The following is a 22,492-nucleotide window of genomic DNA, read 5'->3' on the forward strand; positions in this document are numbered from 1 at the left end:
TACTTTTGTAATGGTTTTAGAATCATTTACTAAACTGTTATCTTTTCCTGGATATCTATACTCTTGAAGGTTTACACTTCAAATTTGCAGACCTACAGGTGGGTAGATATCTAGACAAACAGATGGACTACCCTGGTATAAATACAGTAAAAAAAACAGTCGGTCTGATTACACAGATCAGGTCAAAACGTTTTATTAGGGAGATAAACAAGAACACCAGGTAGTCTCTGTAACCTTCCTCAAAATAAAAAAAATACAGTGTAAGGGAAACATTCTGTTAAAGTACTGAACTGATATCAACCAGACGAAGGCAAAATTCGAAGGCAAAAGTATGACGGAGTATTGTTCCTAATTGGGATCCAAATGAAGAATAAAGTACAGCATAGTGTTAACCTGTTATGTAAACATACTTGGTAATAAATCAATTGAATATTGCAGTGGGGAAATGGCAGCAGTTGTGTGTTGTAAGGTGCAAGAGTCTCCCTGTAATTCATGCAGATGCACCAGCGAGGTTGTCCGGAGACCGTGGGATAGCTCTCCGGTACTCCATGATGTCAAAAATTACTCCAGGTAGATGGTACTAACCATCTCGGCCAGCCTCTCTTCTTGCAGTCGAGCAGGACTTTCAATGTCTTCCTGTCCAATTCTTTCTGCAACCCTGCCTGTATCCCTGGACGGTCCGTGGCTCTTCAAAACTGTAATCCTATAGAAAAAAAACGTGCACAACACTTATTAGGATTGTATTGTAATGTTCACTTCATGTATAACAAATAAGAATTTTCATGCAGAAGAGTCGAGTATAAAACTTCTACAATCAATACACATCTTCATAGTCATAGCTCTTGACAATCAAGGGGCCATTCCAGTAATGTTATTAGCCAGATAGCTAGCTAGTATAGGAGTCAGAGAAGGGCAAAGGACTTGCTAAGGCCAAGGTCATTTTTTGAGGTCAGGGCTCTATGCAGGCCGGTCAAGTCCTTCCACACTGATCTTGACAAATCATTTCTGTATGGATCTCGCTTTGTGCACGGAGAAATTGTCATGCTGAAACAGGAAATGGTCTTCCCCAAACCGTTGCCACAAAATTGGAAGCACAGAATCGTCTAGAATGTCCTTGTGTGATGTACCATTAAGATTTCCCTTCACTGGAACTAAGGGGCCTTGCCCGAACCATGAAAAACCCCATACTATTATTCCTCCACTTGTGTGCGGCTGCTCGGCCATGGAAACACATTTCATGAAGCTCCAGACGACCAGTTCTTGTGCTGATGTTGCTTCCAGAGGCAGTTTGGAACTTGGTATTGAGTGTTGCAACTGAGAACAGACTACTTTTTTATGTGCTGCGCATTTCACACAAGTTCTGTGAGCTTGTGTGGTCTACCATTTTTTGGCTGAGCCATTGTTGCTCCTAGAAGTTTTCACTTCACAATAAGAGCACTTAAAGTTGACTGGGGCAGCTCTAGCAGGGCAGAAATTTTACGAAGTCAGTTCATGCCATGTTGAAAGTCACTGACTTGTGTACTACGAAAAAGGACAACAGTAGAAGAGATGTGTACTGAGCTCTTCAGTAAGGCCATTGTCATGACTGTCCACGAGAATCCAAATAGGTCAGATCAGGTTTGCAATGAATAACTTAAATCAGACCCACTCTCACCCGTAGAGGGGGAAGGAAAGAACTAGTAGGGATTAACAACTCACGTCCTGTTGTAAATCAAGGGAGAAGATCCAGGCCTATGCTCTCAAAATTCACCAAAGGAATGTGCTTTGTCTCAATTGGCTGAAACTCTAACACGTTCAAAAGCTAATACAGGAATTTAATATTTCTAACGTAGAACGTGGGGAATCGTCAGAGGTGATCTATAGAACACTAATGCAATTTTGTTTGTTATTTTGTTGTAAAATAAATACTGTAACTTGGAAAGTATACCCACTACATGGATGAAGTTTCCATGCTATGGGTTGTGCATGTAATATGAAAATGATGAAAGTGTTTTTGTTAAGAGAGGGATGTGATTTGAGAAGCTATAAGAGATAATTGTTTTCCTTAACTTTGCACAGAGTGAGGTCAGGGAGCGTCAGCCAACCGTAATCGCCCCTTTAAAGCAAAAAAGGTATAAACGATGGGTTAAGAAATGCCTGAAAAGGCATGAAGCGGCAGATAAAATGGTTTGAACTTTGAATCTCAACACGAGGTGGAGATGATAAACTCACCTCCTGGACAATCACTGGTACGACTGATTAGCTGTCCTAAGTACAGTATCCTCGAAAGAGAATTTAAGTAGGACCATCCTGGTACTCTGCTCAAACCATCTTATTACGCTACTCTCATCACCTTATTGGTGAACCATCGATACGGCTGGCTAGCCTATCTTCAAAAAAGCATCTTCAAGAGCGAATGAAAGGAAAATTAACTCTGTAGTTCTGTTCAGTACTACACGACAAGTCACCGGATACCAGACAACTACGAAAAAGGACAACAGTAGAAGAGCTGTTGGAACCATTTCGGACAATCAGAGCCTTACAAGCTTGCCGCGAAAAGGCCCAACCCCCTTTCCAAGGCTGCCCCGTTCACCGAGAGATCTCCAGAGAACCCAGGCATTTCACGTAAATACATTCATATGTTCATGATTTCTTGCTCATTCATGTGCAAAGTATATGGTTATTGTAGGTGAAAGTAGTTTCTAAATGTGGCAATGTTATTAAGTGTCTCTGTCCCTCTCTCCCTCGCCATCTCTTCTTTAACAAGTATCCACGTTGTTGTCATTCCCCTAGGGACCTGTTTACATCGTATTACGTCTCCAGTCAATAACCAGTGTGTTTATCCTGTGTTCCCATTTAATTAGCTAGTAAATAAATCATTTAACCAATTTGTGTAGTACTGAATCATAACTAAGGCTCGGGTTTTTTTCAGATGCAAGGAGGTTACGACTGTTCAGAATGGTGATACAATACAAGGTTATGATTAATAAGTTGACTGTTTATAGATGTGATGGGTAAAATACCTTTTAGAGTTTAATTAAAGAAGTGCTCTCGTGGTGCCCCAGATACTAATGAGTTAATTGTTACATGATTCATTTAAATTGGGTAACAATTAAACATAGTTAGTTATTTAGCTTCATGTTAAAGTCAAGTCACGACACCATTCTACTGCAAATTATTGTCTATGGAGATTGCATGGCTGTATGCTCGATTTTATACACCTGTCAGCAACGGGTGTGGCTGAAATAGTTGAATCCACTAATTTGAAGGGGTGCTTTTTGCATATATAGTGTACGTACAGTGTGGCAGTTGCCTTGGGCCGTTACTCTTCTCTATTTTTTACAAATGATTTTCCACTTGTCTTACAAGACTCTAAAATGACTAAGTAGGCTTATGTTTGCACACTCTACACATCAGCACCAACAGCCAGTGAGCTCACGGAGACTTTTAGCAATGAGTTGCAGTCAGTGTCAGAATGGGTAATTAATAATAAACTGGTCTTAAATACAGTTGAAGTTGGAAGTTTACATACACTTAGGTTGGAGTCATTAAAACTCGTTTTTCAACCACTCCACAAATTTCTTGTTAACAAACTACAGTTTTGGCAAGTCAGTTAGGACATCTACTTTGTGCATGACAAAAGTCATTTTTCCAACAATTGTTTACAGACAGATTATTTCACTTATAATTCACTGTATCACAATTCCAGTGGGTCAGAAGTTTACATACACTAAGTTTACTGTGCCTTTAAACAGCTTGGAAAATTTCAGAAAATTATGTAATAGCTTTAGAAGCTTCTGATAGGCTAATTGACATAATTTGAGTCAATTGGAGGTGTACCTGTGGATGTATTTCAAGGCCTACCTTCAAACTCAGTGCCTCTTTGCTTGACATCATGGGAAAATCAAAAGAAAATCAGCCAAGACCTCAGAAAAAGAATTGTAGACCTCCACAAGTCTGGTTCATCCTTAGGAGCAATTTCCAAATGCCTGAAGGTACCACTTTAATCTTTACAAACAATAGTACGCAAGTATGAACACCATGGGACCACGCAGCCATCATACCGCTCAGGAAGGAGACACGTTCTGTCCCCTAGAGATGAACGTACTTTGGTGCGAAAAGTACAAATCAATCCCAGAACAACAGCAAAGGACCTTGTGAAGATGCTGGAGGAAACAGGTACAAAAGTATATCTATCCACAGAAAAATGAGTCCTATATCGACATAACCTGAAAGGCCGCTTAGCAAGGAAGAAGCCACTGCTCCAAAACCGCCATAAAAAAAGCCAGACTACGGTTTGCAACTGCACATGGGGTGGAGAAATGTCCTCTGGTCTGATGAAACAACAATAGAACTGTTTGGCCATAATGACCATTGTTATGTTTGGAGGAAAAAGTGGGAGGCTTGCAAGCCGAAGAACACCATCCCAATCGTGAAGCACAGGGGTGACAGCATCATGTTGTGGGAGTGCTTTACTGAAGGAGGGACTGGTGCACTTCACAAAATAGATGGCATCATGAGAAAGGAAACTTATGTGGATATATTGAAGCAACATCTCAAGACATCAGTCAGGAAGTTAAAGCTTGGTCGCAACTGGGTCTTCCAAATGGACAATGACCCCAAGCATACCCCCAAAGTTGTGGCAAAACAGCTTAAGGACAACAAATTCAAGGTATTGGAGTGGCCATCACAAAGCCCTGACCTCAATCGTATAGAAAATTTGTGGGCAGAACTGAAAAACTGTGTGCGAGCAAGGAGGCCTATAAACCTGACTCAGTTACACCAGCTCTGTCAGGAGGAATGGGCCAAAATTCATCCAACTTATTGTGGGAAGCTTGTGGAAGGCTACCCGAAACTTTTGACCCAAGTTAAACAATTTAAAGGCAATGCTACCAAATACTAATTGAGTGTATGTAAACCTCTGACCCACTGGGAATGTGGTGAAAGAAATACAAGCTGGTATGATAAATCATTCTCTCTACTATTATTCTGACATTTCACATTTTTTAAATAAAGTGGTGATCCTAACTGACCTAAGACAGGGATTTTTTACTAGGATTAAATGAATTGTGAAAAACTGAGTTTAAATGTATTTGGCCAAGGTGTATGTAAACTTCCGACTTCAACTGTAGATCTAAAACCAAAAGCTTTGTATTCGGTTCAAAGCATTCTCTCAGACCTAATCCTCAACTGGAGTTGTGTATAAAGGGTGTGACCATTGAACAAGTTGAAGAAGCTGAACTCCTAGGAGTAACATTGGATGGTCAGTTATTATGGTCAAGTCATATTGACAAAGTTGTTGTGAAAATGGGGAGAGGTTCAGTATGTCTATTATAAAAATATGTTCTGCGTTTTTGACACCAAGATCAACTGTACTAGTTGTTCAGGTTTTGATCTTGTCCCATCTTGATTACTGTCCGGTAGTATGGTCAGGTACAGCAAAGAAAGACCTAGCAAAGCTGCAGCTGGCTCAAAAAAAAGCAGCACGCCTTGCCTTTAACTGCACACACACAGAACAACATCAACAACATGCATGACAGTCTTTCGTGTTGGAGGGTTGAGGAGAAATTGATTACTTCTATTCTAGTAATTTTAAGAAACATTTGTGTGTTAAAAATGCCTAAGAAACTTGTATAATCTATTCCCATGAACTTCAAACAGACCCCACTAGACACGGCACTATGGGTTTCTTCACGGTACCAAACCAAAAACAGATTTAATGCATCGCTCAGTTATGTATAGATCCATATCATCGTGGAATGCTCTGCCACCAGAGGTTACTCAGGCAAAAAGCAAGTTTAGCTTTAAAAACTAAATGAAAAACACATTGTATCACAGCGCCTCTCCTCTTTCTACATATCTAATTTAAATGTACTGTATATAAGAATATGGATATATGAATGTGTGTAAATAGTATTTTTGTTGTCTTTCCTATATACATAAGTACCTTCGAAAGGTATTCAGACCCCTTGACTTTTTCCACATTTTGTTACGTTACTGCTGTATTCTAAAATTGATTAAATAAAATAAAATCCTCAGCAATCTACACACAATACTCCATAATGACAAAGTGAAAACAGGTTTTTAGAGTTTTTACAAATGCATTCAAAATAGAAAACAGAAATACCTTATTTACATAAGTATTCAGACCCTTTACTATGAGACTTGAAATTGAGCTCAGGTGCATCCTGTTTCCATTAATCATCCTTGAGATGTTTCTACAAGTTGATTGGAGTCCACCTGTGGTAAATTCAATTGATTGGACATGATTTGGAAAGGCACACCTGTCCATACAGTGGCAAGAACAATTCATCATAACGTGATCTGATCTTCATCTAAGTCACAACAATTACATTTTAGTCATTTAGCAGATGCTCTTATCCAGAGTGACTTACAGTAGTGAATGCATACATTTCATACAATTTCATACATTTTTTTTCCTGTGCTGGCCCCCCATGGGAATCGAACCCACAACCCTGGCGTTGCAAACACTATGCTCTACCAACTGAGCTACAGGGAAACACAATAGACAAACACAGTCTGCTAAAACTAATAACACAAACAATTATATGTTTTCATGTCTTTATTGAACACACCATGTAAACATTCACAGTGTAGGGTAGAAAAAGTATGTAAACCCTTGCATTTAATAAATAGTTGACCCCCTTTGGAAGCAATAACCTCAACCAAACATTTTCTGTAGTTGCGGATCAGACCTGCACAATGGTCAGGAGGAATTTTGGACCATTCATCTTTACAAAACTGTTTCAGTTCAACAATATTCTTAGGATGTCTGGTATGAACCGCTCTCGAGGTCATGCCACAGCATTTTAAATCAGGTTGAGGTCAGGACTCTGACTGGGCCACTCCAAAGGCGTATTTTCTTCTGTTGAAGCCATTCTGTTATTGATTTACTTCTGTGTTTTGGGCCGTTGTCCTGTTGCGCCACCCAACTTCTGTTGAGCTTCAATTGGCGGACAGATAGCCTAACATTCTCCTCCAAAATGTCTTGATAAACTTGGGAATTCATTTTTCAGTCGATGACAGCAAGCTGTCCAGGCCCTGAGGCAGCAAAGCAGCCCCAAACCATGATGCTCCTTCCACCATACTTTACAGTTGGGATGAGGTTTTGATGTTGGTGTGCTGTGCCTTTTTTTCTCCACACAGTGTTGTGTGTTCCTTCCAAACAACTCAACTTTAGTTTAAACTGTCCACATAATATTTTGCCAGAAGCGCTGTGGAACATCCAGGTGCTCTTTTGCGAACTTCAGATGTGCACCAATGTTTTTTTTGTAGAGCAGTAGCTTCTTCCGTGGTGTCCTCCCATGAACACCATTCTTGTTTATCGTAGACTCGTCAACAGAGATGTTAGCATGTTTCAGAGATTTCTGTAAGTCTTAAGCTGACACTCTAGGATTCTTCTTAACCTCATTTAGCATTCTGCACTGTGCTCTTGCAGTCATCTTTGCAGGATGGCCACTCCTAGGGAGAGTAGCAACAGTGCTGAACTTTCTCAATTTATAGACAATTTGTCTTACCGTGGACTGATGAACATCAAGGCTTTTAGGGATACTTTTGTAACCCTTTCCGGCTTTATGCAAGTCAACAATTCTTAATTATAGATCTTCTGAGATCTCTTTTGTTCGAGGCATGGTTCACATCAGGCAGTGCTTCTTGTGAATAGCAAACACAAATATTGTGAGCGTTTTTTTATAGGGCAAGGCAGCTCTAACCAATATCTCCAATCTCGTCTCATTGATTGGACTCCAGGTTAGCTGACTCCTGACTCCAGTTAGCTTTTGGAAAAGTCATTAGCATTGGAGTTCACATACCTTTTCCAACCAACACTGTGAATGTTTAAATTATGTATTCAATATCGACAAGAAAAATACAATAATCTGTGTGTTATCAGTTTAAGCACACTGTGTTCGTCTGTTGTTGTGACTAAGATGAAGGTCAGATCAAACTTTATGACTAATTTATGCAGAAATCCAGGTAATTCCAAAGGGTTCACATACTTTTTCTTGCCATTGTATAAGGTTCCACAGTTGACGGTGCATGTCACAGCAAAAACCAAGCCATGAAGTCGAAGGAATTGTCCTTAGAGCTTTGAGACAGGATTGTGTCAAGGCACAGATCTAGGGAAGGGTACAAAAAAATGTCTGCAGCATTGAAGGTCCCCAACAACACAGTGGCCTCAATCATTCTTAAATGGAAGATGTTTGGAACCACCAAGTCTCTTCCTAGATCTGGCCGCCCGGCCAAACTGAGAAATCGGGGGAGAAGGGCCATGGTCAGGGAGGTGACCAAGAACCTGATGGTCACTCTGACAGAGCTCTGGAGTTCCTCTGTGGAGATGGGAGAACTTTCCAGAAGGACACCATCTCTGCAGCACTCTACTAATCAGGCCTTTATGATAGAGTGGTCAGACGGAAGCCACAGTAAAAGGCACATGACAGCCCGCTTGGAGTTTTCCAAAAGGCACCTAAAGACTCTCAGACCATGAGAAAAGGTGTGATGAAACCAAGATTGAACTATTTGGCCTGAATGTCAGGTATCGCGTCTGGAGGAAACCTGGCACCATCCCTATAGTGAAGAATGGCGGTGGCAGCATCATGCTGTGGTGATGTTTTTCAGCAGCAGGGACTGGGAGACTAGTCAGGGTTGAGGAAAAGATGGAGCAAAGTACAGAGAGATCCTTGATGAAAGCCTACTCCAGAGTGCTCATGACCTCTGACTGGGGCAAAAGTTCACCTTCCAACAGGACAATGACCTTAAGCACACAGCCAAGAGAACGCAGGAGTGGCTTTGTGACAAGTCTCTGAATGTCCTTGAGTGGGCCAGCCAGAGCCCGGACTTGGACCCGATCAAACATCTCTGGAGAGACCTGAAAATAGCTGTGCAGCAACGCTCCCCATCCAACCTGACAGAGCTTGAGAGGATCTGCTAAGCTTGTAGTCTCATACCTAAGAAGACTTGGTGCTGTAATCACTGCCAAAGCTGCTTCAACAAAGTACTGAGTAAAGGGTCTGAATACTTATGTAAATGTAATATATTTCCGTTTTTTTATTTGTAATAAATTAGCAACAATTTCTAAAAACCTGTTTTTGCTTTGTTATTATGGGGTATTTTGTGTAGATTGATGTGGGGGGGAAAAGCATTTAATCAATTTTAGAATAAGGCTGTAACTTAATTAATGTAACAAAATGTGGAAAAACTCAAAGGGTCTGAATACTTATCGAATACACTGTATACCTGTTGTTGTTATTATTATTATTAGATATTTATTGATTTAATGAAATATCTTATGTTGTTCTTGTCTGTTACTGTTCTGTACTTTGTCATGTATTTGTACGTTTTATGTGGACCCAAGGAAGAGTAGCTGCTACATGTGCAGTAGCTAATGGGGATCCTAATAAACTAAACTAAACCATTGTCTATCATCCTCCATCCCCCAGTTATGGGAATCTTTCTCCAGATAACTATTTTGGCTGATAGGAAACAAGTGTTTTGCAATGGAGTAGAGTGAGGGTACTCCAGTTTAAACACACATGTGTGCTGTGGTATCCAGGCCATTGACCGATAGAGAACCCTGAGTGAAGAGATCTGGGAAAAGGGTGTGTTTGTATGAGCTTGTATTGATGCTCTCTTGTGTTTAGTAACTCATGAACTCATGTAGTACATAATACAGGTAATTAGCAGTGGCCCACAAGGTTTATTATTAGGTGTATGCCAAATCATTTCCATTTTAAATAACAAACATCTCAGGAGACACATAGGCAAGAGTAGCCCCCCAAAAAACTAAACAACAAACTTGCTAGATACCAGGGTTGAGGTCCATTTTGAATTGAGTTGCGAATTGCTCTTTAATTCCAATTCAATACTGGAATTTAATTTGAATTGGCCACACCACACAGGAGGCAAAATTTGAATTGAATTTGAATTAAAGGAAGTACAATTTAATTCAATGAAATTCCATGAAATTCAAATGGCTTATTTATTCTACACATCACTATACAAATGTTTATTTTGACATCATGTATGGACACCAATTCCATGTAACATATGGTTGAAACATTTCATTTTAAAAACATTCTAAAACTATATTAAATCATTACAGTGGCATGTTTTACAGTGGCCTATTCTAAGAACATATTGTGGGTTGTCTACAATAATTTATAATTCCCTTAATGCTTTAAATATCAGGAAATATACATTTCCCAGAATGCATTAGATCAAACACTGGAGTATGAAAGGGAACAATGAAAAATACTGTTAGAAATCTTTAATATTTGAAATGGTATGTGTATGCTTTGCATTAATAAGTGTCAGATACAAATCTGATAAAAGATTTGTCAAATGAATGATATGTTTCATGTCTCAGTTGAATTGGTTTGAATTGGTTTGAATTAAATAATATTTCCTTCCATTCAAATGCTGCTTCCTGTGGGGTGTGGCCAACTCAAATTCAATCAAATTCAATGGTTTAATGGAATTAAATTGAGAAATTCCGAATTGACCACAACCCTGCTCGATACCAGTCAAGTAACTAGCAAACTAGTGATGTTATGCGTGTTGAGGCTTTGCATCAAGTTTCCTCAATTGATCTCAAAAATAAGATATTATGCAGAGCCACTGCTACATCTCTATATAAATATTTGCATAGCTTCAGGTCCTATTTCAATTGGCCCATGGCTTAATTTTAAGACCCCAGGGCCTATAGTTGCTGGTCAAAGTATTACTTTCATTGAGTAAAGATGAGCTGCAATACTGCCATCTTTGGTTCATTATTTTCATGTGATCAGTCTTTTTTTCTACTTTCAACATCTTTCAGGGACTATCTCAAAGTTAGCATTTTATCATTACTAAAACACAGCACCTTAAATTCCACTGAACGGTGTCCTTATCAATTAAGCTTTAAATTACAGTCACACACACCAAGTTGAAACAGAAGAATGTATTGAGATTTTATCAAATCTCTAATCTCAATGTTGGAATTCATCCAAGAAGTGATATGCTCTAACATAATTACAGTAAACACGGGATTTAAATACAGACCGCTTAAACTGTGTACATAAACAGTATTTTCGACATCCACTTAATACCTTTTGAATTGATAATGGTAACAACCCGTTTGAAACCCTAATTGTGTGAAGCCTTCCTATAGTTCACTCTGTTTGTTGTATCATCCCACATCATAAAACACAAATCCAAACCAGTCTGGAAAAATAAATTCTGTGCAGCATCTCAGCATGAATCTTAGCAGGATATTAGTTTCTAACTTTAATTTAATAAACACATTCAACAATACCTAAAAGTCATACACCCATATTCACCTTTGCTTGTGCCATTGTGGAGATGGCTCAGAAAAGTATTTGCCCTCTCAACTCATCAAATCCTGGGTACATTGAATTCTGAGCTGCCTGGTCTGTCTACATCAGTGGTTCTCAATCCTGGTCCTGGGGACCCAAAGGGGTGAGCATTTTTGTTTTTGCCCTAGCACTACACACCTGGTTCAAATCATCAACATCCCAAATTATGATTCATTTTCATGACCAGAAACATCCTTGAGGGGCCCATTTTGCAGATAGCTTTTTTTGCAAGGCTGTCCATAATTTCTGAGAGAACCTGTCTTCTCTTAAGAATTAAATGTTTTGCTTTTTAAAAGTATGATGATTCAAAGGTTATTTGAGGTACTCCATGCCACAAGTTTCATTAAATAACAGTAGCCTTGACATTTGGAAAACCAGTTTTCTGACTGAGGTAAAATACAAAAAATTGCTAGTACCAACCATTGGATAGATTGGGCTAAACCAGTGGTATGTTATAATTGTAGCATACTCTTAAGACAGTGAGAATTTCCCAATACGGTTGCCATTGGAGACCTATATCATATATTTTGACCAGTTTTATTGACCTGGTGCAATGTTAGGTAAGTTTGGTGTATGCCATGTCGATTTAGGTCACTTTTATGCCATCAAGTTCTGTTGCACAGACAACTGAACTGTGCAGGAATGCTGAACAAATTGGGAGCCACAGGGGCAGGGTTGGTTCACAGTGTTAAGCTGTTGCCATTTAAGTCTCTGGAGCAAACGCATCCTAATGGTTCCCAGCTCCTTACCACAATGATGGCTCAGCTCACTTCTTTTATGTATATTTTAACATAAAAACAGCCATTCTGAGAAGTGGGAGGATATTTAAAATGAGCTAAATGGGATTCATCAATTGTAGGCTAAAGCATCAAATTGAATGGGTGAATTACAATGTGCTCAAAAGGGGCCAGAAGTAATATGTTCATCATGTTTAATCATTTTAATGGCCTTAGTACACTGCTCAAAAAAATAAAGGGAACACTTAAACAACACAATGTAACTCCAAGTCAATCACACTTCTGTGAAATCAAACTGTCCACTTAGGAAGCAACACTGATTGACAATAAATTTCACATGCTGTTGTGCAAATGGAATAGACAACAGGTGGAAATTATAGGCAATTAGCAAGACACCCCCAATAAAGGAGTGGTTCGGCAGGTGGGGACCACAGACAACTTCTCAGTTCCTATGCTTCCAAGCTGATGTTTTGGTCACTTTTGAATGCTGGCGGTGCTTTCACTCTAGTGGTAGCATGAGACGGAGTCTACAACCCACACAAGTGGCTCAGGTAGTGCAGCTCATCCAGGACGGCACATCAATGCGAGCTGTGGCAAGAAGGTTTGCTGTGTCTGTCAGCGTAGTGTCTAGAGCATGGAGGCGCTACCAGGAGACAGGCCAGTACATCAGGAGACGTGGAGGAGGCCGTAGGAGGGCAACAACCCAGCAGCAGGACCGCTACCTCCGCCTTTGTGCAAGGAGGAGCAGAAGGAGCACTGCCAGAGCCCTGCAAAATGACCTCCAGCAGGCCACAAATGTGCATGTGTCTGCTCAAACGGTCAGAAACAGACTCCATGAGGGTGGTATGAGGGCCCGACGTCCACAGGTGGGGGTTGTGCTTACAGCCCAACACCGTGCAGGACGTTTGGCATTTGCCAGAGAACACCAAGATTGGCAAATTCGCCACTGGCACCCTGTGCTCTTCATAGATGAAAGCAGGTTCACACTGAGCACGTGACAGACGTGACAGAGTCTGGAGACGCCGTGGAGAACGTTCTGCTGCCTGCAACATCCTCCAGCATGACCAGTTTGGCGGTGGGTCAGTCATGGTGTGGGGTGGCATTTCTTTGGGGGGCCGCACAGCCCTCCATGTGCTCGCCAGAGGTAGCCTGACTGCCATTAGGTACCGAGATGAGATCCTCAGACCCCTTGTGAGACCATATGCTGGTGCGGTTGGCCCTGGGTTCCTCCTAATGCAAGACAATGCTAGACCTCATGTGGCTGGAGTGTGTCAGCAGTTCCTGCAAGAGGAAGGCATTGATGCTATGGACTGGCCCGCCCGTTCCCCAGACCTGAATCCAATTGAGCACATCTGGGACATCATGTATCGCTCCATCCACCAACGCCACGTTGCACCACAGACTGTCCAGGAGTTGGCGGATGCTTTAGTCCAGGTCTGGGAGGAGATCCCTCAGGACACCATCCGCCACCTCATCAGGAGCATGCCCAGGCATTGTAGGGAGGTCATACAGGCACGTGGAGGCCACACACACTACTGAGCCTCATTTTGACTTGTTTTAAGGACATTACATCAAAGTTGGATCAGCCTGTAGTGTGGTTTTCCACTTTCATTTTGAGTGTGACTCCAAATCCAGACCTCCATGGGTTGATAAATTGGATTTCCATTGATTATTTTTGTGTGATTTTGTTGTCAGCACATTCAACTATGTAAAGAAAAAAGTATTTAATAAGATTATTTCTTTCATTCAGATCTAGGATGTGTTTAAGTGTTCCCTTTATTTTTTTGAGCAGTATAGAACAGAACATCCATACACCACCAGATGTCAGAGTTGACATAATGTTTGGTGAAAGTGGGACGATTTTTCTCCTGACCTGTATGTCTGGGATACAATAGCAGGGGCGTAGTCATTACACTGATTCTGTTGTAAATCCTTTATTTAACGGCAAACAGAACGAAACTGGGAGGGCCCTACCTCAATTTGTCCAATTGAAACTCTAATTTTAGTTGTTCGGTTTTGCAACCGTTTGGACTAACAATTACACTGTTGGCAACACTGTTGGCATGCACATTTCAAACAACCCAGGCACACCTGAGGCACAGTAATCAAAGAGTAAATCACAGCAATAAAAAGCGATTTCTTGAGATCATGTGCAGGGAACAGATGGTATTGATTTTTTAGAAACGTCTGAAATTCCTCTAGCCTATTACCAGGACTGCAACTTTTATTTGACAAATAACCAAAATATATTATACAGTTTATAATATTTAACATTCAGTGCACACATAATGGAACAATACAAAGAGACAGAATATCAACATGAATTGAAAGTTGTTCATTTATTGGTCTTAGTTATTAATTTATTAGTCAACATAAAGACATGAGTACATACATCTGGTTGACATGGTATCATCGCATAGGCATAATGCAACATCTTCTAATAACATTATAATAAATACATAGACTACTGAGCATGCCGCTAATAATGGAATGTATCAATTGATAATGTAAGCACTGCACAATACTACACAAAAGTGAATATAATTCGATATTATTTCGTAATCCCAACCATGCCATCGGAGAATTACTGGTTAAATTGTTCAGACGAGTTCGCAAATGTGTTTTTGCATGACTACTTTCACAAGCAAAGTTCTGAAGAACTAGCTACTAAGATTCTGCAGCATGTCGACGTTTACAAATGCCCTTCCACATATGGCTACTTCTCAATGACAAATATTGCCGAGAACGAAAACTAAACTGGCGCGTGCGCAATACCAAGGCCCGAGTCCCCGATACAAGATGGCGGATAAATTGGGAGGGAGAGGCGGAGGCAGGTCCGAATTGAATAGAGCAAAGGCTATACAAGGTTCCCAACAAACCTCTATAAGGTAAGGGGAATAACCACATTAGCGTTATAGGAAGGCCATGGGCAGGTGGCGGAACATGCAGGGTATCATATTATCCACTCAAAATGTACACGCATTGTCAATGCACGAAATAAACAAACAATATTGTCTGCAAGGGTTGCAGTGGCTATGACTGGATATCGCGCGCCATCTTGTCTCAACCAAAGTGCGCGCCTAAATAGTTATGTGTTTGAAGTAAAAGGGGTTCAGATATGCCTATTTTGACAGCATATACCTGGTACCCTTACTAATTCTAGTAATTTATATGTCTCAATAACCCCATTTCGTACAGTATCCTACCGTATTTTATCTGTTTTCCACATATCCCCTACTTGGGTTCCGAGATGCTGCCGTTGCCTTTTATTGTGTAGCGCAGGTACCAGATGTTCTCCCCTCCTTCGTGTTTGTTTTTGGGCGGTGTAGCAGGCGCATGCGTGTCTTTTTGCTAATTTCTGTAATCAACGTTAAAGATAGAGAACGCATCTGCAATATGTCGATTTGAAATGTTATGTTAATCAAAAGGACTTCAAATTAATAATGAAACTACTAGAATGCATAGGAATAGCTAGCCAGTTAACTATCTAGCTACATGTTTTATACATACATTCATGTTGATTTAGCTAGATAGTTTATCTTCACCAGTGTAATCCCCACTGCTGGTATCACTCTGCTCGTTCGGAGGGATTTGACGCATATTATGCCGGTGCATTGATGCCAATAACACATTGTGGAAGTACAACATAATCTATCTAGCTACTGTTACCCCCCCTAGAAGCACTAGTCTGGTTAATTACTTACTCTCTTGTGCGCTCGCTACGGGTCTGGATGAATGGGTTCTTTCATTCATTCATTGAATGATTACCACTAGTAGGCTACCATTCACTCCAGACTATAACCGCAGAATTGTCAGGACGATCAAGAGGTCTTGCTTGTTGAATAGTAACCACAATGAAATGTTATGGCCAGGCGAAAATCCTTGGAACGCTGTGATGGCGGCGAGTAGTCTAGTGAGGATGCGGAGGTTGGAGAAGCAACATATGTGCTGTAATGCGATCAATATGGATGATCGTTCTGAGGATATGGTCAATAACCTGAATGGTCTGTAATGGAAAGTAAGAGGAAAAGAGATCATGCTACTTACTGAAAGCAGTGGCGCTTCTGGTGAAGAGAGTGTAAAGGTATGATGGTGTTTGTGACCCCAGGGCCTCATTTACAGGACTACACCCAATCTTGCCTAGGGACCTGCAAACAGGCGACCCCCATCATATGCTAGCAAAAACAGGTTTTTAACGTCTTGTCATAGAACAGCGTCGTTAGGGTCTGGCTGGGGTAGGCCGTCATTGTAAATAAGATTTTGTCCTTAACTGACTTGCCTAGCTAAATAAAGGTTCAATAAAAATAACATTTAAAAATCAGGTGAATGACAAGGAAAATATTAAATTGACATTTGTTTTGGTCACTGGTCTACACACACTACCCCAAAATGTCGAAGTGGAATTGTTTTCTTTTTTTCTCTCACAAATTAGTAAAAAATGAAAAGCTTAAATGTCTTGAGTCATTAAAGTATTCAACCCCTTTGTTATCAATCAAATGTATTTATAAAGTCCTTCTTACATCAGCTGATGTCACAAAGTGCTGTACAGAAACCCAGCCTAAAACCCCAAACAGCAAGCAATGCAGGTGTAGAAGCATGGTGGCTAGGAAAAACTCCCTAGAAAGGCCAGAACCTAGGAAGAAACCTAGAGGAACCAGGCTATGAGGGGTGGAGATTATAACAGAACATGGCCAAGATGTTTGTGTTCATAGATGACCATCAGGGTCAGATGATGATGATGATAATAATCAGTGGTTGTATGGCAAGCCTAAATAAATGTGCTTAATACGTCGCATAAGTTGCATGGACTCACTGTTTGCAATAACAGTGTTTAACATGACATTACTTTTTTAGATGATTACCTCATCTCTGTACCCCACACATACAATTATCTGTAAGGTCCCACAGTCTAGCACTGAATTTCACCATGGATTCAACCACAGAGGTTTTGCAATGCCTCTCAAAGAAGGCCACCTATTGGTAGATGGGTAAAAAAAATCAATTAAGCAGACATTGAATATCCCTTTGAGCATGGTGAATTTATTAATTACACTTTGGATGGTGTATCAATACACCTAGTCACTACATTGATACAGGTGTCCTTCCTAATTCAGTTGCCAGAGAGGAAGAAAACCGCTCAGGGATTTCACATTGAGTCCAATGGTGACTTTAAATGTTTTAAACAGTTGCAGAGTTTAATGGCTGTGATTGGAAAAAACTGAGGTTAGATCAACATTGTAGATACTCAACAATACTAACCTAAGTGACAGAGTGAAAAGGAAGCCTGTACAGAATAAAAATATTCCAAAACATGCATCCTGTTTGCAACAAGGCACTAAAGTAATACTGCAACACCAACAAAAGTAATACATTTTGTCCTGAATACAAAGTGTTATGTTTGGGGCAATCCAATATAACACATTACTAAACCTGGGGAGTTTTTCAGGATAAAAAAGAAACAAAAGAACTAAGCACAGTCAAAATCCTAGCGGAAAACCTGGTTCAGTGTACTTTCCACCAGACACTGGGAGATTAATTCACCTTTCAGCAGGACAATAACCTAAAACACAAGGTCAAATCTACACTGGATTTGTTTACCAAGAAGACGGGGAATGTTTCTGAGAGGCCGAGTTACATAAATCTATGGAAAAACCTGGAAATGGTTGTCTAGCAATGATTAACAACCAATTTGACAGAACTTAAAGAATTTTGAAAAAAGTAATTGGCAAATGTTGCACAATCCAGGTGTGGAAAGCTCTTAGTCTCACAGCTGCAATCACTGCCAAAGGTGCTAATACAAAGTATTAATTCAGGGGTGTGAATATTTATGTAAATTAGGTATTTATCTATGTCATTTTCAATGAATTTGCAAACATTTCTAAAAACATATTTTCACTTTTTCATTATGGGTTATTGTGTGTAGATGGGGGAGAGAAATATATATTTAATACATTTTGAATTCGGGCTGTAACGCAAGAAAGTGTGGAATAAGTCAAGGGGTATGAATACTTTCTGAAGGCACTGTAATTGGAAGAGCCTATTAGATAGTAGTGTTGGGGGGGGTCAATAGTTACTTATAGGTATATTATTTTTGACGATATAGTGTATCGTTTTGCCAACATCGCAAAAAAATGTTTGCCACCATTTGCTGTACCTCCTCCACAAGTCTGGTTCATCCTTGGGAGCAATTTCCAAACGTCTGAAGGTACCACGTTCATCTGTACAAACAATAGTACGCAAGTATAAACACCATGGGACCACACAGCCGTCATACCGCTCAGGAAGGAGACGCGTTCTGTCTCCTAGAGATGAACGTACTTTGGTGTGAAAAGTGCAAATCAATCCCAGAACAACAGCAAAGGACCTTGTGAAGATGCTGAAGGAAACAGGTACAAAAGTATCAATATCCACAGTAAAATGAGTCCTATATCGACGTAACCTGAAGGCCGCTCAGCAAGGAAGAAGCCACTGGTCCAAAACCACCATAAAAAAAGCCAGACTATGGTTTGCAACTGCACATGGGGACAAAGATCATACTTTTTGGAGAAATGTCCTTTAGTCTGATGAAACAAAAATAGAACTGTTTGGCCATAATGACCATCATTATGTTTGGAGGAAAAAGGGGGAGGCTTGCAAGCCAAAGAACACCATCCCAACCATGAAGCACAGGGGTGGCAGCATCATGTTGTGGGGGTGCTTTGCTGCAGGTGGGACTGGTGCACTTCACAAAATAGATGGCATCATGAGGAAAGAACAATATAGCCACATAATTAAGCAACATCTCAAGACATCTGTCAGGAAGTTAAAGCTTGGTCGCAAATGGGTCTTCCAAATGGACAATGACCTCAAGCATACTTCCAAAGTTGTGGCAAAATGGCTTAAGGACAACAAAGTCAAGGTTTTGGAGTGGCCATCACAAAGCCCTGACCTCAATCGTATAGAACATTTGTGGGCAGAACTGAAAAAGTGTGTGCGAGCAAGGAGGCCTACAAACCTGACTCAGTTACACCAGCTCTGTCAGGAGGATTAGGGCAAAATTCACAACTTATTGTGGGAAACTTGTGGAAGGCTACCCAAAATGTTTGACCCAAGTTGAACAATTTAAAGGCAATGCTACCAAATACTAATTGAGTGTATGTAAAGTTCTGACCCACTGGGAATGTGATGAAAAAAATAAAAGCTGAAATAAATCATTCTCTCTACTATTATTCTGACATTTCATATCTTTAAAATAAAGTGGTGATCCTAACTGACCTAAGACAGGGAATTTTTACCAGGATTAAATGTCAGGAATTGTGAAACATTTAACTCAATTTATTTGGCTAAGGTGTATGTAAACTTCCGACTTCAACTGTACTTTACAAGGCAAAGTTGAGTGAAAACCCCTTTGCTAATTTGGCACCATCTTTTTTTCAGGACAGGACAGATGAGGAGAGATGTCAAGTGAGAACCACGGGACAGTGAAGGGGGACACTGCTTTGGTGATGTCTCCCACAGGCTCTGTCACACAGGGGTCTCCTGTCTCACCTTCAACTAGCAAGCCCATGCCAGATTTGCCAGGTAAGATGGCCCTAGTGACATGACAACAAGCGGTGCATATATCCCGCAACTCTGCTCTCCAAGCATTCAGTGTGAGGTAAAATGACAATGCCGTTGGCCTGTGTGGTCCAGTGATTAGAGCCACTGACACTGGCACACATGTATGCCGGAGTCGGCATGGGTTCGAATCTGGCAAACTGTGCTTTGACTCACCACCACTATTTTCCCTGTCTTTCCAACCTCTTCACCAGCCCCACTCTTTAAAAAAATGTATTATGCCAGTATTTAATGTACCCTCACCGTCACAATAGTTTGAAATTAGCTTCCTATTCTGACATTTTCTTTCTCTACACCGATCAAAAATACAGGATAAGTGAAAGCAATATGCCAGAATCCCACTTGGCAACAGGATTCCCACCTGTACAATTATTTTAAAGCCTAATGTATACCCTAGGTATGCAATGCAAGAAACCTACCCAAAATGGGGATCCTGTGTTCTTACACCAAGTTATGACTTGCAGGGCTGCAAACGTCTTTTGCTATTTTGCGACACGACGTGTAGTTCTTCCATGCGTACGTACAGTGCCTTCAGAAAGTATTCATACCCCTTGATTTATTTTGTTATAGCCTGAATTCAAAATTGATTAAATATATCTTTTTTTTATCACATCTACACACAATACCCCATAATAACTGAGTGAAAACATGTTTTTAAAATGTTGCTAATTTATTGAAAATGAAATATCTCATTTACATAAGTATTCACATCGCTGAGTCAGTACTTTGCAGAACCGCCTTTGGCAGCGATTACAGCTGTCAGTCTTTCAGGATAGACTCCAAACCTATTTTCAAAATTCTTAAAGCTCTGTGAAATTGGTTGTTGATGATTGCTAGACCAGTGACCAAAACAAATGTCAACCATTTCCAGGTCTTGCCGTAGATTTAAGTCAAAACAGTAACTCGGCCACTGTCCTCTTGGTAAACAACGCCAGTGTAGATTTGACCTTGTGTTTTAGGTTAGGTTATTGTCCTGAAGGTGAATTCGTCTCCCAGTTCTGGTGGAAAGCACTCTGAACCAAGATTTCCTCTAGGATTTTGCCTGTGCTTAGCTCTATTCCTTTTCTTTTTTATCCTGAAAAACTCCCCAGTCCTTAATGATTACAAGCATTCCCATAACATGATGCAGTCACCACTATGCTTGAAAATATGGAGAGTGGTACTCTAATGTATTGGATTTGCCCCAAACATAACACTTTGTATTCAGGACAAGAAGTTAATTGCTTTGCCACATTTTCTTTGCAGTATTACTTTAGTGCCTTGTTGCAAATAGGATGCATGTTTTAGAATATTTGTATTCTGTACAGGGTTCCTTCTTTTCACTCTGTCAATTAGGTTAGTATTGTGGCGCAACTACAATCTTGATCCATACTCAGTTTTCTCCCATCACAGCCATTAAACTTGGTAACGGTTTTAAAATCACCATTGGCCTCGTGAAATCCTTGAGCGGTTTCCTTCCTCTCTGGCAATTGATTTAAGAAGGATGCCTGTATCTTTGTAATAACTGGGTGTATTGATACACCATCCAAAGTGTAATTCATAACTTCACCATGCTCAAATGGATATTTAATGTCTGCTTTTTATTTTATTTTTATTTTTTACCCAATCTACCAATAGGTGCCCTTTTGTGAGGCATTGGAAAACCTCCCTTTGTGGTTGAATCTGTGTTTGAAATTCACCGCTCGACTGAAGGACCTTAAAATTATCTGTATGTGTGGGGTACAGACATGAGGTAGTCATTCATAAATCATCTTAAACACTATTATTGCACACAGAGTGAGTCCATGCAACTTATTTTGTGACTCCTGAACTTATTTAGGGTTCCCATAAAGTGTTTGAATATTTATTGACTCAAGACATTTCAGCTTTTCATTTTTTATTAATTTTAAAAACATTGTAGCGGTGTTGTTAGAGAGACGTAAAGATAAAGATTTTGTTTGGGTGCCAGACAAGAATTAACCCTGCCGAAATGAAAAGGGGGGGGGGGGGTCTAGAGAGGTAACACCGACGATCGAGTTAAACACTTTACAAACTCGGCACGCTGAAAATAAACAAGACTTCTGCAGCATTGCACACCCTTATCAAACTGCCGTGCCAACCGAGAGCTCCCTCCCAGAGAGCCGGAAGAGATATCTTTATTTCCTCCTTTCTGACTGCTGATGCACTCTTAAAGTGGTAGCACATGGTGAAGGCCCCAACATAATTCCATTTTGACATTTTGGGGTATTGTGTGTAGGCCAGTGACAAAAAAATCCCAATTTAATCAATTTTGAGTACAGGCTGTTACACAACATAATGTGGAAAATGTCAAGGGGCGTGAATACTTTCTGAAGGCACTGTACGTAGGGTATACATGAGGCTTAAGATCAGTGCTGAGGAAGGAAAGCATACTGGCTTTGTCTATGTTGACTTGCTACTTACAAGTGAGAAGAACCAGACTGGAGATAGATTTGACCTTTCTGACACCTTTCCTGTGCAGACGAGCTCGTCCAGGCCGGCTGGTCGAAATGCTGGAGCAAGCGGGAGAATCGGCCCTACTGGTTCAACCGCTTCACCAATCAGTCGATGTGGGAGATGCCAGTCCTGGGGCAGCATGATGACATTGTGAGTGCAAAATGGTTATAGCTTCTTGATTTGGGACAGAGGAAAAAATAAATGTTCTCTTTATTTCTGTTCTTAGTACCTCACGCTCTCTTTTTTTCAGTAACTGTTTCTTGATGGAACTTGGTCTGAACCTTATCAACATCACTCTTCTCCAGACTCCAGCAGTTTTCTAACTGGGCAGCTGCCCTGTTTGTTCCTGTCTTT

At 40.4% G+C, this 22,492-nt stretch overlaps 1 protein-coding gene across 3 annotated transcripts in view; it reads left to right on the forward strand.

Moving 5' to 3' along the window:
* Window positions 1-14,877: 14,877 nt before the first annotated feature.
* Window positions 14,878-22,492, forward strand: part of LOC106565080 (mRNA (2'-O-methyladenosine-N(6)-)-methyltransferase) — a 52,864-nt gene continuing 45,249 nt past the window's right edge. For 2 of the 3 annotated variants that reach the window (XM_014131718.2, XM_014131719.2), the window contains exons 1-3: window positions 14,890-14,976; window positions 19,505-19,648; window positions 22,164-22,288. In XM_014131718.2, the coding sequence (XP_013987193.1) occupies window positions 19,525-19,648; window positions 22,164-22,288 (249 nt within the window). In that variant the 5' untranslated portion in view covers window positions 14,890-14,976; window positions 19,505-19,524. Of the gene's footprint in view, window positions 14,977-19,504; window positions 19,649-22,163; window positions 22,289-22,492 lie in introns of all 3 variants that reach the window. The other variant, XM_014131716.2, reaches the window with a different exon arrangement.

Source organism: Salmo salar, chromosome ssa12, assembly GCF_905237065.1.
Source record: "Salmo salar chromosome ssa12, Ssal_v3.1, whole genome shotgun sequence".
Classification (NCBI taxonomy): domain Eukaryota; kingdom Metazoa; phylum Chordata; class Actinopteri; order Salmoniformes; family Salmonidae; genus Salmo; species Salmo salar.